Genomic DNA, 17,079 nt, shown 5'->3' with positions numbered 1-17,079 from the left:
TTTTGGTAACAGATCAATTTATGCTTTTACTAGGTTGTTTTTTGGATGACTCATCAAGAAGAAATTGATTGCAAATAATATACTGCACCTATTGGTAAAATGCTCTTTAAATCAAGTGTAAGCATTCCATACGTCAGTACAAACTGGGACATTGGGATGGCTGAATCGTAGGATGTAATCTCTTCTCTAGATTGAGTTTATTCAATCCAACCCAGAAAAGAAAGAGGAAAGGGAAGAATTCATGCTCATTAGAAGCGATGAAGGAAAGAATAGAGGCTCATTTCCTTTTTAAAAAAACGAAACCCAGACTTGAAAAACTCAGCTGAAATCTTTGTATTTATTTCACGGATTTCAGGCCCAAGGATTTCAGAGGCCTGAAATGATATGAAGGCTCTATTTCCGCAGACAACAATGTATTCTGTTCATGATAAATGGTTAAAGTTTCTAAAGTGTCCATAACAATAATTTAAAAAATCTAACCCTTTAGCTTCTCTGCTGCTGATGCTATTTTGGTGGGGTGGGAGCACACATGGAGAGGTGTGTCAGTGTATGAGATGGTCCACCTGCCTGCATATGTCCTGAAGAGCAAGATGGAATAGAAATGTGTTTTAAAACTTTCATAAGAACCAAAGAACAGAACCAGAACACACCTGCTTGTAATTGCTCTATTTATTAATACATATATCACAAATGTTCACAATATCAATGCATTCTTGTTGGCATGCTAGACAGAGGCATTATTTTTGAAGATCTTTTAAAAATATTTTGACTTGTTCCCCCTTCACACTCATTTTTAAATTGTTTTGATGAGGTCCTCAATGTCTATAATGTCAATGCAAGAAAAAAAATACAGAGAGAAGTAGTAAAATAACACAATAGCAATTAATTGGGGAAAAACAAAATATCATGGCCTTCACAAGAAGCAACAACACAGCTTTGTAACAGGATTATACAGGTTTCAACTGAGAGGCAAAGATGCACTAAACTGCCTACACATACCCAGGTATGTAACAAGCAAGGAGGCCACCTAAAGCTCAGTTTCCTTCATGCATGACACATGCTTTTTTTTCTCCTCATGGACAATTACCGATGTGTTTCTTTACATGTCTTAGGCAGCCTGAAGAAGGTAGGAAAGCCTTAGTAGAGGGAAAATCAAACCAAATGAGATTAAGTCAAAAGAACAGATAACTATCGTCTGCTTATCTACTTAAAGGTGTGTGGCATTTACCACAGTGAGGGGCTAACAGGAGCCTCCCACACTACATGCAGGGCCCAAAGGGGCCAGCGATGGTGTGATAACCAGTCACCGATGATGAGTTGCAGTTGGACCAAGTACAGATGGAGGGGCTGGCCCATGCAGGGCCTCAGGGTGAGGTTCACTAGGACTAGCTGCAGGGGGACCTGGCTACACTCTGTGGCACAACAGGGCTTCACAAAATGGACACTACACATGACGTGGGCTGAAAGGTGGAGCAGAGACTGGGTGGGAGGGTCAGTTGCACGTTGAGGGGTAAGGGATAGAGGGAGCAGGGCAGGTGTATTATGTACTGTGCTCTAACATTCTTTGGAAGTCTTTCAAAGATTGCTGCAGTTCCTTTTTAAAACAGGTCTCTTATTCCATCGTTCTTGAAAGACTAAGAGAGAAATAAGAACATGTGAGTGATTCACCAGTAATAAGGACTTGAAAAGAAAGATAACAAGCTGAAAAAAAATTGCCACATTTTCCACAAAAGAACCCATTATACCTCCTTCCCAGAACCACGGAAATGAGATTTCTGAACATGGACAAGTGCCACCAAGATCAGGTAGCTCAATGGCCAGGGAGTACTCCTGCACATTTGAAGGGTAGTAAGTGTCCCAAAGGGGACCCCTCAAAATTAAACACTCCCCACTGTCACCTACCTTCTCCTTACACCATCTCATACTGATTGGCCGTGATGAACCGGGACAGACAGCAGGCCAGCAGCATGCCAATTAACTGTTGCCAGGGAGAAAAACGAAAACGAGAATCTCAAGTCGCTGAACCACACCCTTTAAATTTTTAATTAATAATTTTATATATTTATGGGGTATAATGTGATTTTTGACATATGCGTATCACTAGACATAATTTTTTAACAACCAAGTGTTTCTGTATGTAAATGGGGAAAGGGCACTAGAGCAAAAGATAAAACCAGATTTCAACCATGGGATCTCAGCTGTTGGGAGTCTAACTGCAGAGCCAACTGGAAGTTCTCAAACTGGCCATCATGTTCCAGCTGTAGCTCACTCTGGCCATTTAAGAACAACTTTTGACATTTAAGGAGTATTAAAATTTGTTCATGTTATGAGAGTAATAAAAAAATTAAGGAACACAGAATTTAGTGATATATTAACTGGAAGGCTAAAATTTAATTCAAATCTATAGCACATGCATTTGGAAGATTTCTCAGCATACTATGATATCTCAGCCACACCCAGCTGACAAAATAAGAGTTCTTTCCTTGAGGCAAGAATAGAGACACTATTCTTGACCAGGCACATTCACCAGTGAGGTAAGAAAGCCACGGCTTATGAAAAGGTAGGAGGGGCTAGGGGAAAGTGGGGCTCTATATTCTGTCCCTCGGCCATGTAGATATCTTAGGCCTAAGTGGGCTCATCTACACCCAGGGCCCACCTCCCAGTTTTTTTAGGGGCCTCAGGGCAACCAGTGATGTAGTACCTCTATCTCCTCAGAAGATTCTAGTCCTCCACTTGTCCTTGTGCCTTGATCTAAACTGTGGCACAAGTGATCTAATAAAGATGATTGTGATAATCTCAAGACACTCTTAAGCACATCTTGTTCTGTTCATTAGAAAAGAAAATTTCCATTCATGAATCTGGAGGATCAGCATTCTTTAGAGAGGAGCCCAATTGTGCACTTGAGTCTACAGGCTGCTTTCTCTTGGCCAATGTAGTCCCTCCTTAGATAACTGGGCATGTTTTACTGGATCAGAGGTGGGAATAACCTGTTTCACTAGAGGGGTGACCCCAGGACCAAGAGCATCACGATTGCCTGGGACCTTTTTAGAAATGCACGTTCTCAGATCTCGCCCCAGACCTGCTGAATCAGATATACTGGGGGGTGGGGCCCAGTAACTGGTGTTTTAACAAGTCTTCCAGGGCAGGGAACTGCTCATCCAGTCCACCTAGTCACCCTTATCTTATAGGTGAAACACCTGCTGCCACTTCAGGTCCCACTGTTGGTCAGGGCAACACCTGAACTCCATTCTCCTGGCTCTTAACCTATCCACGCAGGTTCCAGTTCTCATTTCTTATCTTCCTTTTTCAAATTAAAATTGTGCTGTGAAATATGCAAACTATAACCGCTTTCAGGAAAGGAAGCATCATCATCTTATTGGACTCGTCCTATCTCCTACCAAGGCTCTGGCCAACATCATTTGGTGCCATAAAATACATAGTCTCATGCACTTACTGCCAAGTGGCTGAAGATACCATGACTGTAACCTTTAGAATATTCTGCCAAATGAGAAACTAAAATATGAGTGTCATGAACTTGAACCTCATAGCTTGTCTCTTTTTATTAGAACTTCCATTTTCCAGAACCAACAAACACCAGAACACACTTGATAATGTCAAAAATCAAATAAGTGTCACAGGTACGTAACACATTCAGGTAGGACAGATTACAGTCATCCCTTAGTATCTGTTGGAGATTGGTTCCAGGACTTCCCAAGGATAGCAAAATCCTAGGATGCTCAAGTCCTTGATACAAAATGGTGTAATATTTGCATATAACCTATGCACATCCTCCTTTATACTTTAAGTCATCTCAAGATTACTCATAATACCTAATACAATGTAAATGCTGTGTAAATAGTTGCTATACTATATTGCTTTTATTTGCATTATTTTTTGTTGGATTGTTATTTTCAATCCATAGTTGGTTGAATCCATGGATACAGAACCTGCAGATACGGAGGGCTGACTATATTGAATATCCAGGCTGGAGTGCAGTGGTGCAATCTCGGCTCACTACAACCTCTACCTCCCAGGTTGAAGCGATTCTCCTGCCTCAGCCTCCTGAGTAGCTGGGATTACAGTTGTGCGCCACTACATTCAGCTAATTTTTGTATTTTTAGTAGAGATGGGGTTTTGTCATGTTGACCAGGCTGGTCTTGAACTCCTGGGCTCAAGTGATCTGCCTGCCTCAGCCTCCCAAAGTGCTGGGATTACAGGCATGAGCCACTGTACCTAGCCTGTCTTGAATATTTACCACAACCTGTACAATATTACAATCTCAGTTTTCCAGATAAGAAAATTGAGGGTTATGAGGTTAAAGAATATGCCCCAAGCTACACAGGTAATTCTCAGAGCTTAAGGTTGTACCCTCTTGTCCTGTCTAAGAATAGCCCCAGCTCTGTCCTGCCCTCTACATAGAAAAGGTAAACAGGTCTTCTCAAGGGCCCCTGAAAAGAAAAGAATGACCGGCACATAATGAATCACCTTAGCAGCATTTAGACCCTGGAGGAGGCCAGACAGGAGGGTGAGGGTTAGAAAATGGATGGGTAGTAATAGGGTCTGTGTTTTCTTATGAGTACCTTTTCCTTTTGAATTTCACAGACTGAAGTCTTTTTGTTATAAAAGCACAAAATGTTATAAAAGCACCCTTCAGGTGCTATCAGAGGCAGGAACAAGGGTGATCTCTGGCCTTAAAAGTTAATACAGCAAGCCAGGTGAAGAGGTCAGAATTATAATCCTGGATCTATAGTAGCTGCCCAACTTCAAGCGAGTCACTCAACCCTCCCCTTCTGGAAAACAGCTCTACTGTCTTTACTCAGGACTATAATATTACATGATATGGGGAATTAATCCAGCCTAACAGGTTCCAAGTCTAGCAAAGCCCTGGGTCTATTTACTTTAGACACAGAAGTACTAAATACAGAAGCCCAGAGGACACCCCACCACCCCACCACAGACACACATGCATATGTACATATACACAATGTCACAAATTGAACAATAAACATGTCCATGCCCAGACATCCCATGGCTCTTGTCTTCCAGGCCATTTTGGAGGTGGGGATAGGACAGGGGTGATATGTGTGCGTGCTCCATCTCTCACTCTCCCCACAAGCCCTCGAGTGAAAGAGCAGTTGCCAAAGATGCAGTGAAGAGGTACCCTACTAAACACACTCAACCTTCTGCCATAAATTTATAGGGCAGCAGACCCTGCCCATCAAGTCCAGACAAATAAGGTTTACCTTGAGAGGGCAAAGGTAATGGAAGTTTGTAGAGAGAAGTGTTTAATGCTTGACACAACCCTGCTGCTGTTCAAAAACAGCACTCAAGAGCTTTCAATTAGCTAAGTTAGCTAACAGGGGACAAAGTTCTTGTCCAGTCTATTAAAAGGCTAGACCCAGCTTAGTTTTCCTAATACTTTATACCACCTTTAATCTTTGAGACAATAGATGTGCATGGCCAGTTTCTTCCAACAGATGATAGCATGGAGGTCACAAGAGCAAGCAAAGCAAAGGGCAAGAAAAAGGTCGAGGGCCAGAGAGCAAAAGTGGGAGGGAGGGAGAGAGAGAGCGAGCTCTGTCCTTTCCTACCCACTTTGTCCTCTCTGTGGCCTCTATTTAGTAGAGCCTTCTTTATTATAGGAAGGCTAAGGCGTAGGCCAACACAACTGGTTCATCAATATCAGCCAACATTTGCTAAATTTTACTATGACATTGGCTTTAAAATTTCTGAACATATGTAGCCAAAGGTCTGGTTCCAGGTCACTGACCAGAATCAGTAGGGCTGGTTCTTTGTGAACAGGCATCTGGTAAGTGGCCACCATTGTCCCAGGGATGCCCTGTATCTATGGACGTCTGGAAGCCAACTTCAGCTTTCAGGACCCCTGAGGCTGATGGCACCATCAATAGCTGCAGTTCCTGGTGCATCTGGCTGGCAAATGCCAGCCATAGCCATTCCTCTCCCTGCCTGAACCTGGGAGCAGGTCTCAAGTCTCTGCCCTGCTGGACCTGCCTGGCCACACGGGTGAGCAGTACGGGCACCATGGTATGATGCCACTGGGCTTTGTGTTTTATCACCCCAACAACAATGTGGTACCTTGATGAGACCTAAACTCACTGCAGAGAGTTTCAGAGTTGGGGTTCCCTAAGGCCAAAGCCCCTCTTTTACTGGCCTAGAGGGTCAGAGTGCATATTTGACAATTCACAAATCACAGATTTCTTTAAGGTAGCACAGAGAGATTAATCAGGCCAGATAATTATTTGTCTAATCATACATTTCTTCATTGGGATGTGTGAGAGAAGAGTGGAAGAGAGGTATTAATCAGGTTCATTACTTGGAGAAAGATTCATTTGATTTGATTCATCTCATTAATGAAAATAGGATCCTCCTAATACCACACACACACTCATGCTCATGGCCACATGGGAATATTCTTGGATGATAAGGTGTTTCATTCATGAGATTCCAGGTTCTTTGAGGCTCTCTTCTCCTAATGTACAGTATCAGCATAATGTCCCTTTATGGTTCTAGGATAGCTATTAGGGCAGACTTCAGCAATATTTTTTTTTCCTCCAATGGGACAGGTCTCCTCAAATGCCAAACACAAGACTGCCCTTTTGATGTTAACAATATGATGCTACACATACATGTGTTAAGTAAACAGGACGTTCAAGGCTGTCAAGTGCATCTTGCACATTTGCATCAGTCACCAGGGTTTGGGGATCCTCTAAAATGTCCCTCAGTCATTAGAGTGATGTTGCTGAGTATTATTACTGAAATATTATAGCAACTAGAAGAAATTTCAGAGTAGCAATTACTTTTCAAATATCTCTGGAGACTGAGTTAATTTGCATTGTTTGTGACCCCACTCTGGTTTATCTATGTGTTGGAGTGCTGAGGGTTTAATTCACTTCATGAGCTGCAAAACAAAAACAAAAAATAACAAAGCATGGTAAAAGATAGTTTTGAAATTGTAACAAGAAACACACTTGTGTTGGCTGAGCCCACATGCTCTTGTGAGATAAAATGTCTCACAGGTTTTGTAACTGCTTAGGAAGAAAAGCTCTTCTGCTTCTCTAAGGCTGTCTAGTAAAAAACAAACCATTAGGCTAAAGTTCTATTCCTTAATCTAAGTGAGGGTTACACAGCTATGTTCATTTTGTGGTAACTTATTAAGCTGTAAACATAATTTATGCACCTTTCTGTATATTCCACATTTCAATTAGAAAGTTTTAGGAACAAACTGGAATAAAATTAAAGTGCATCAGCATTGCTAAGCAGGAGGGCCAGAGATACAGATGGGTAGGGAAAAAGTAATTAGAGTCTGAGATAGCCTGTGTAGAAATTAGAGTTGTGGTTTCTTGTAGACACCAGGTCCTAAATAAAAAGAAATAAAAAAATAAAAATAAATGAGAGCTGTGGAGACATTACTCAGACATTAATCGAGCTTTGTTTGAAAAACGATCTGTTGGTCTGAACAAAGTCTGAGTTAAACATAAAGTTTGCTCTTGCTTGTTAACTATACATGTTGATTCTTCTACCCAAAGCAACAGTATAGCAAGGATGTATCATTTGTCTGAGAGATCAGAAGCCTGTGGGACCATGCCCTGCCTGGTGGACGTGGGCTACATTTTAGATTTAGCTTAATCTTATTCCATCCTCCAGTGTGTGTGGTTTACTTAATTGGCATAGTACTTCTCCCATTGTTTTTTTGAGGGTAGGTACAGATAAAGGGATATAAAATTTAATACACAAAATTTGATTTCCTCTTAAGAAACCACATAAGAATAGTCAAACCTGTTACAAATAGCCAAACTTAGAGATTAAAATAATGATCACAAGTTGAAGTTTGCTAAATTTAGGCTTTCTTTAAAGGGAGAGATCTCATCCGTAATACATAGGAACTAAGAGAGAGCAAAAAAGGGTCAGGTCAATCAGGAAAAAAGCTTCCCCCAAATCCAGATCAGCCATTTGATGTTTTGAGTTGTTTATGATCCAATTATGCCAGCACGTTATTCAGTTAACCTCCATTTGACCTACAGAAGTAGCCAGTTGTTTTTCTGGAGCTAGTCATTAGTTTAACTGTAACTGATATTCCCTTGATGACAAAACTTCATTTGAGTTGAAAAAGAAAAATCAATAAACAGATCACCTGAGGACTAATGAGCAAGGAGCTTTGACCCCATCTATCAGCTTTTCCCAAAGCACAGGAAGGCAGGCAGAGAATCTGGAGGCCAGGGAGGGAGGCAGAGGAAAGGTTAGACCACGTTCTGCACAATTATGTAGGCTACCTGGGAGAATGCAATTCCAAACGCCACTCCAGCGATGATTCCCATGTTAGTCTCCATGAAACTAGTTACCAGATCATAACAACCCTGGAAAGAGAAAGACACTGTCTTAGAGACATGTTTTCACTCAGGCCAAGCCGGGCTATGTGTACTCAAAACACTCCCAACATAGACTTCAACCTTAATTCAGCAAATACAATTGCAACTCACCCTAGGGATTTATTAGCATTCTTTTCAAACTTAAAACAATAAGAAAAGGTTTCAAACATACACAAAAATACACAGACACATGACCCTAACATCACAAATTAACATTCGGTCAATCTTGCTTCATTGGAACCTCCCCAACTCCCATCCCATTTAAAGCCAATCTTAGACACAATTTCACTGACAAATATTTCTGTAGTAGGATTAAATTTAGCAAGAAATCTGTAAGATCTATGAAGCAAACACTATAGAGACAAAGAAGTAGACTTGAAAAGACATTCCGCATCCTTGAACAGGAAATCTCAGGATCATAAACATAGTTACTAGCATTTTGACAATGAATGACGAAATCTTGAATAATCAAACCGAAATCATCTGGCTAGAGGGAAGTGTTTGAATATCTGCCAACTTTATGGAGTTTTAGGATTCTTCCTAATGAGACCATTAGGATTTTTTAAATAGGGAAAACCTATGTTCTAGGGTCATTTTTCCAGAGAGAGAGAGAGACAGAGAGAGAGAGAAAGAGAGAGTGAGAGAGAGAGAGAGAGAGAGAGAATTTGTAAGTATATTTATTTGAAGCTGGCCAAATCAACCTAGAGTCCTGAACTGACTTATTCAGCTAGGAAGACATGGTCTTTTTCCAGTTTTCTGGAAAAGGGCTTCAACTAAAATGTATAAAGTCTGTGAAAAATAAAGACATTAATTTAATAAACAGATTAAAGCTGGTTCTTGTTTATCAAGAATGGCACACTAAGTTTTAATAACATTTGAAGAACAACAACAAAAAAACCCAACCATGTTTCCCCTTTTTTAAGTTCAAATTTAACAATTTAACATTTCCTATAGCTTGTAAAAAATTCTGCCAATTCTGTGTCTTCTATTAAGTGGTATCTATATACATTTGTAGTCTGCGTGCAGGGAAAAAAAAATAGTGCATTAACTTACCAGTAGTGCTTTGAGACATGTTTTCTTTTGTTATTTAAGCTCAGGGGTACATGCGCAAGTTTGTTATATAGGTAAACTTGTGTCGTGGGGGTTTGTTGTACAGATAACTTTGTCACCCAAGTATTAAGGCTAGTACCCATAGTTTTTTTCCTGATCTTCTTCCTCCTTCCACCCTCTACCCTCCTACAGGCCCCAGTGTGTGTTGTTCCCTTTGTGTGACACATGTTTTCAATGCAATTGACAGACTATACTCCTTAGTTATCTGATGCACATTTGAAGGCCAGGGTAGGAGTGGGAAAGGAAATACATTATCACTCATGGGGAGTTTTGAAATTTGATTCCCCATAGTAGAAGCTTACTGATTTCACTTTTACTAGTGAGACTACATATCACACAATTTTTTTTCATTGTTTCTTTTCTTTTCTTTCTTTTTTTTTTTTTGAGACAGAGTCTTACTCTGTCACCCAGGCTGTAGTACAGTGGCGTGATCTCAGCTCACTGCAACCTCTGCCTCCAGGGATCAAGCGATTCTCCTGCCTCAGCCTCCCGAGTAGCTGGGATTACAGGTGTGTGCCACCATGCCTGGCTACTTTTTGTATTTTTAGTACACATGGGGTTTCACCATGTTGGCCAGGTTGGTCTCAAACTCCTGACCTCAGGTGATCCACCCACTTCGGCTTCCCAAAGTGCTGGGATTACAGGCATGAGCCACCGTGCCCAGCCTCACACTATTTTTCAAAAAGTAGTAGAAGAGAGAAGAATTTGGGTTAGAAAGAAGACAAAATGAGAAGAGATGTGGATATTCTAACACTTTCCCAAAAGGTAGCAGCTAAGACAGCAGTTTGCCAGGCTGGCCATCATTACTGTATCTTCTCCCTGCATTGATGATGGGGCTAAAGAATGAGGTCCAGATCAGCACCAGTGTTATGTAAGCTCAAAGTTTGGAAACACAAACCTGATAATACAACCCAGGGAGAAGCAAAGTGAGTTATTTTCTTATTCTGCAAAATAGTTTGGCATAGATTTTTTTCTGTGCACTTCAATTCTATACTTAAGCTGAATATATTTTCTCAAGTATGATTTCTACTCCATTCTAGAAGATTTTAGACTTGGTCACATCATTTTTGGTAAGGCCACACCAACCAGTAGGAGAAACCAGAAAAAGGAAATAGCTGCCTGGCATTAGTACAACTGAGCCGAAATAGTTCTCTCTAAACCTTGCTCCTCAATGTATGGATCTTGAATGAGCAGTATTTCTTCACCTAGGAGCTTGTTAGAAATGCAGAATTGGAGGCTCCACCCCAGACCTACTGAATCAGAATCTGCCAAATCCATGGGTTATTCCTTTTGACATATTTTTAATGAATTTTAACCAGATCTCCAGATGCTTCACATGCCCATTGAAAGGTGAGAAGCACTCTTCTATAAGAAATGTTTTCTCATTATTTTTTACTCCAAATAAGAAAGCAAGTTAATGAATCATATCAGTAATAGGATTAATTAAAATGAGAAGATATAAGTAACTTAGTTTTTTGTTTGTTTGTTTTTAAACAATAAGAGACCAATGTCAAAATAAATGTTTTCCATCTCTGGATTTTTCTGTTATTTACTGCATGAACCCCAAAGTTCATTTTCCAGGTCTCAGCACAGATCCGCATACTGCAAGAGCTGATTTAATACTACAACCACAGGTCATGTTTGCATTCAACCTTAAATTTTCCCCTAAACTATGATCTTATCTACTCACAACAATCTCTCTCAATTTCCTAATATGAAAGTTGGTTGTCAGGTGTGAGATAAATCTACACAGACCTGCTAAGTATCCTAGGAAACACTCAGAACAGTTCATTTGCTCGCCCTCTCAGCATGTCTAAATCAATAGTCACCAATGGAAAACATCTGCAAGTGACCGACTTTAACTACTAGAAGTAGAAAGCTAGTTCCAGACAGGTTATGGGAAGAGGTATCTCTGTAGCTGCCAAGCAGAATAACGATGTTCCTCTTGCCCTTACGAACTGTCAAAGAATTCCTATGAAGTAGGATTTCAGCCAATGCTATTAGCCAACTGAACGTGCAGACATTTCATCATCCTGCTAGCAAAATCAAAATAAAACCTGTCCCCAAATCCAAACAATAAATATCCTATTTAACTGTTCATACTTTCCTCCTGTTCTCTCCCAGTTATCTGTACAAGACAGGTTTCTCAAGCGTCCTGGTAAGAGCCAAGAATCATCTTTCTGTGCTATCAGAGTACAGGGCCCAAGACACCACAGGATCTACAGGGATGATCCACTTGTTCTAAGTCACAGGATTCCATATAACTAGAATGTGGCAGTAGTTAAGCTTCCTAGGGGAGGGAGTCACTGGGAGGAGGAGTAACATTTATGAGCATCTACTATTACCCCATTCCAATCTTCCACCTTGTATAGATTAGGTGTCTGACATTGAGTAAGGAAAAGTAATTTGTCTCATAAGTTCAGGTGGGCATTAAATAAGAATGTCTAAGGAAACTTGGTAGACAAATTTTAGTTTTCATTCACTTTTTCTCCCCTGAGGGAGCCAGGTTGGAGGCTATAAGGTAAGTAAGAGAGAAGTTAAGCAGATCTTTAAGTATTTGAGGTGGCCAGGAAAATATAAAGTTGGATTATAGCGGGAAGGTGGAAAGTGAGGTCAATGTGCAGGTTTATCAATGAAATGAAAAAATGTGACCCCATCTCTCTTTCTGGAAATAATTGTAAGGATTATAGATGCACTATAAGATACGTCTCCAAATTTGTTTTTACATACTAACAAAAGATCCTCCCTGTAAGAAACTGCTGCATCATTTTTAATAAAAGACTCCATGTGATATAGAAGACAAATTTCACCGTCATCATTTATATTACAGTTAACATGTATCACATCTGTGTCATAATCTGTGCCAGGCACTGTGCTTTTGACACTTTATCTCATCAAATCTTCAAATCAAGCACAAGGAGTATGTACTATTACTATCCCCATTTTACAGACAAGAAAAGCGAGACTGAGAAAGGTTAAGTAACTTGACTGAGATCACATAACCAACAAGTGGCTCAGTCAGAATTTCTACTGGAGCCTGACACTAGACCCTGTGCTCCTGACTTCTGGATCCTCAATTTTCACAAAAGAAGAGGAAGCTTGAGTGGGGGAAAAAAAAGACTTGGGTACTGCTTTCATGAACAACCTTCTGAAGCTCTGTTATATCAAATATCTCACTGCCATGGAGCACTTCTTGCCTTCCATAAATTGGAGTGTCTACCACATGCCAGGTATGCTTAGCACTTCATAAAATGGAAGCATAATGACACATATGGGTACTCAGTGGGGATGTCCATGAAGAAGCCAGAAGTTACCTTATTAACTAATAAGAGATGAAGGAAGCCTCAATGTTTGGGTTCATAAGAAGATTCAAATAGAAACAGATGTCCTTTTAACTTAGACAAGAAGCTGTCAGTACTGAATCTTACTGAACTATCTTTTTTCTCTGAATTATTCAGTAGCTGGTCCAGATCACATAGAATTTTGAAGGCATCATACGAACAGAATTTTACCTTAGCAAGAAAAGATTTACCCCTTGACTGAATAACAGGAAGTAAACACAATAGTAGGTTTTTTCCTCCCTTTTGTTTACCAAAATATATTTTATATATGGTATTTCTCTAAACATTTAAGAATGTAGATAATCTTCACATGCAGTTATATCATGTCTTCATCGTATTCTCTGTAAAGTGGAATGCAGAATTGATTTTCCTCTTCTCTGACTATTAAAACTTCATTTCCCTCATTTTCACTATGTACTAACTTTTAAATTTCATTTAGTCCTCTTTTTTCCCCTCTCTAATTTCTTTGGGAGTCGGGAGGTTGACAGTGAGTTAAATCGGAGTTGCTGATTTCTTTTCCTATGGCAGTAAACTCCCTAAAATAAAGGCCACCCTCCTAGCAGAAGCAGATGCTGTCTGTCAACTCTACTCCCCTCTTGCTGCCAAAGACTGACACCCAACTGCAAACAATTTCATGTTTAGATGGTATATTAAGCAGAAGACGGACACCCCAAAAGAAGAAAGCCAACACTCGCTGTCTGACATAAGCATCAGGGTTAACAGGAACTGCTTGCTAAACCTTCCTAACTATGCCTTGTAGATCTTTGCCGTGGGAGAGAAAGACAAGGCTGATCTGAGTCACAGCTTTCTCTTTTAGAAGTGAGCAGCCTCAAGTGCCTCTCCCAGGCAATCAAGGAACCACAAAGTAAGATTCTCTTTCCCTGGACTACTCTTTCAAATCTATTTGTCATAATTTCACAGAAACAAAAAAGCCCTCCCAAACATTCACCGCTGGTCCCATCTGGGCTGGGAGAAAGCAGGTACCTTCTGGTTAACTTTGGTGGCGGCCACAGTCAGATTGTGTAGATCCTGGGGATTACAATCAGTTTCGTTCATGCAGCAGCTGGGGGGGATGCCATGCTCCAGGAAGTAGGGGCTGGTGCTCCAGTTGGTGTAGTTCTGCACGCCACAGCAGCTCAGCTATTAACAGGGAAAGGAAAAGAATCAAAAAATGGCAGATCAAATGTGGTCTCCTCAATCACTGCCTTGTAACTTTTACAAGAGAAACACAGGCCAAAGCCCTAAGACAACATGTGCAGCTTTGGTGAGTCAAGATGAATGGAAGCTCCAATAACAATTATACCCATATTGATGCTTGTTTGATCTCCAAGAAGGAAGTCCTAGATTATATATCACATTGGCTTTCTTATCACCTCCACAAAGCAAAGCAGTGCGTCTGTGTCCAACTCACAATCACCTACATTGATATAGATGTATTCATCCACTAAATCAGGACTATTGATTGGTGAATTGAGGCAAATACGGTTTCAAAAAACTCTCCACTGGGATATCTACTAATAAGTAAATAGTTCCTTAAAAAAAAGATGCACATACAGAAAGGGAGAGCCAAAGTTGGTAATCTATAGCCCAGGAGCTACCTGTTTTTGTAAATAAAGTTTTACTGGGACATAGCCACAACTATGTGTTCACATACTGTCTGTGGCTGCTTTTGTGCTACAGTGGCAGAGATGAGTAGTTGTGACAGAGTGTATGGCCCTCAAAGCCTAAAATATTTACTATTTGATCCTTTACAGAAGAAGTTTGCCAACCCCAGTATAAAGACTATTAAAGCAAATGGGGCAAAAATATAATTAATTGGTAAATCTGAGTATACAGTTCCTTGTAGTATTCCTGAGACTTTTCTGTATATGTTGGAACTTTTATCAAAATAAATTAGAAAAAAGACTGCTTCTGAAGTAAACAAAACCAAGAAAAACCAAAGCAAAAGCCTCCTTAGTGATTCCTGATGGGCAGTTATGCTTGAGTGCCAGCGCTTGCCACCCTGACAGGAAATCTCTCTTCTATTTCCCTCATATCCTCCGAAAAGCATCAGGCAGCTCACCCCCTTCACATACCTAACAGATCCTCAGTTTCTTCTAGATCCACTCTATGCCCACTCCACTGCCCCAGCCAGTGAATGCAGCTCGCCTGAGCTCTCCACCCAGCCTGAAGACATCCATTCCAGAAAGCCAGCCTGCGGGAGCCAACTCTAAGCAAGGTTGTCACACACTCACTGCCTAACTCCTTGCCAAGGGTTCAGATCTGAAGAGCAAATGAGCTGTCCTTGGCATACTTGCAACCCTTACTCATACAAGGCACACTCAAGGGAGTGGTCCTCCTTGACACTAATTACCTGAATAACTGGAGCCTGGACAAGGACTGGGTGTCAACTCTTGGCAATGGAACTGGACTAAGAGTTGAAGAACGGGAACGAATAGCAACTACTGGGCCAACCTACAGGCAGCCCATAAGTCTAAGCCTAGACCTCATAGTTAGTTCACACCCCCATCTCCTCTGGAACTTACGCTGCGCTGCACATGGTCCACTGCCCGGCTCCTCTCATCATTGCCATTGTAATTCTGCATAGCGTCCGTGTAAGTCCTCAGGAAGGTGTCCTTGATCTATGGAAGACAAGGAGGGATGTGATTGCAGTCCACCACAGCCCAAACTGACTCCAATTCTTACCAACTTCTACCCTAACAGAGCCTCTTCTGAAAGTCTCTGTATAAATGTAGGCCAGGGAGGCAATGCCCCATTTTCTGAGATGGAAAAGCTCAGAAAATTCACCAGGGGGTTTTTAAGCTCCAGAATTTAAAAAATTGTTCCCTTCAGCCTCAATCCAGAGAAAGCCTGACCTGCTGAATGACCTACTGGAGGGGCCTGTCCATTTCTGAAAGGGCTGTGATGGTGAGCTGCCAAACCTCAGGCATGAGCTTTCTACTTATTTTCTTTGAATTGATGAATGCCCATCTTTCTATAACTTTCTCTGCCCTTACACAGGAGGCTCATAAAAGACAAACCACTTGGGTGGACAGGATGACTGATGTTTTGGTCAAAAACTGATCCCCGTTTTACCATACGAGTGAGGCAAAACCAACTTTCACTTACCTGTCTTGATTGAGGCAAATTTTTTTAAAAAAGAGGATAAAGGACAAGAACTTAAAAAGGTCGGCCGGGTGCAGTGGCTCACACCTGTAATCCCAGCAGTTTGGGAGGCCGACACGGGCAGATAACTTGAGGTCAGGAGTTCAAGACCAGCCTGTTCAAAACCAGCCTGGCCAGGATGGCAAAACCCCGTCTCTACTAAAAATACAAAAAAAAAATTAGTCAGGCATGGTGGCAGACGCCAGTAATCTCAGCTACTTGGGTGGCTTGAGTCAGGAGAATCGCTTGAACCCAGGAGGCAGAGGTTGCAGTGAGCAGAGACTGTGCCACAGCACTGCAGCCTTGGCAACAGAGCAAGGCTCTGTCTCAAAAAAAAAAAAAAAGGTTAACAAAACCTTTTCTGTTAACACATTTGACTTTGGGGTAACTTTCAAGCTCTGTTTCCCTGGAAACCTGATGAAGGTGGAATGTCGAATGTGTTATCAGGCCACTGAGTTTGTGATAAAACTGACCCCCAGTTGGTAAAATGCCTCCAGATTGGGAGGACAGCAAATGACAATAACTACTTGGTGGGAAGCTTAGGGCTAAGTATGGTGACTCTCCTAACCAGGCATATTCTTTGCTAAAATGCTGTAAACTATGTCCATGGGACAGTTACAAGAGATAGAGACACCAGTTACATGCAGCTTCTAAGCTAAGGTGGCTACCACACCCAGCTGTGTCATCTCATTTCACTACACTTAAGCTGTCTCTTAGGATGGGGGACTATACACAGAAAAGGCGCTAGACTATTTTGTGGAGTCATGGTGGAGAAACAAGCCCACTACTGCCTAGCAGGCAAGCTGTGCTTCCTTTGTTATACCTTTCTGCTTTTGTTAAATGGCACTGATGAGACCTATTGTCATCATGTGAGTTTGACTAGCCAAACTCAAGACCAGCGCTGGTGGTCAGAGTGGCATTGTACCTTCCTCCCACAACAGCCCTCAGGGTTTCAGGCAAAAGAGATTAGGTACAGGAGGATTTCCAGGCCCTAGGCAGCAGGCACCATTAAGAGAAAAACCCCTCCACAGAGCACACTCCCAGCAACAAACAAGAGGCTCAGGTAGGAACAAGCCAGGCTGCTCCTGGTGTTCATA

General features: G+C 41.3%; 1 protein-coding gene across 1 annotated transcript in view; it reads right to left on the bottom strand.

The window, feature by feature from the left end:
* Window positions 1-651: 651 nt before the first annotated feature.
* TSPAN7 (tetraspanin 7) overlaps window positions 652-17,079 on the bottom strand; it is a 125,237-nt gene continuing 108,809 nt past the window's right edge. Inside the window, exons 4-8 of the mRNA XM_032756734.2 lie at window positions 15,364-15,459; window positions 13,823-13,978; window positions 8,292-8,375; window positions 1,903-1,978; window positions 652-1,634 (exon numbers count right to left, since the gene is read on the bottom strand). Coding sequence (XP_032612625.1) covers window positions 1,910-1,978; window positions 8,292-8,375; window positions 13,823-13,978; window positions 15,364-15,459 — 405 coding nt within the window. The 3' untranslated portion in view covers window positions 652-1,634; window positions 1,903-1,909. The remainder of the gene's footprint in view (window positions 1,635-1,902; window positions 1,979-8,291; window positions 8,376-13,822; window positions 13,979-15,363; window positions 15,460-17,079) is intronic.

This window comes from Hylobates moloch, unplaced genomic scaffold (assembly GCF_009828535.3).
Source record: "Hylobates moloch isolate HMO894 unplaced genomic scaffold, HMol_V3 SCAFFOLD_7, whole genome shotgun sequence".
NCBI classification, from domain to species: Eukaryota; Metazoa; Chordata; class Mammalia; order Primates; family Hylobatidae; genus Hylobates; species Hylobates moloch.
This window is presented reverse-complemented; position numbering and strand designations above follow the sequence as displayed.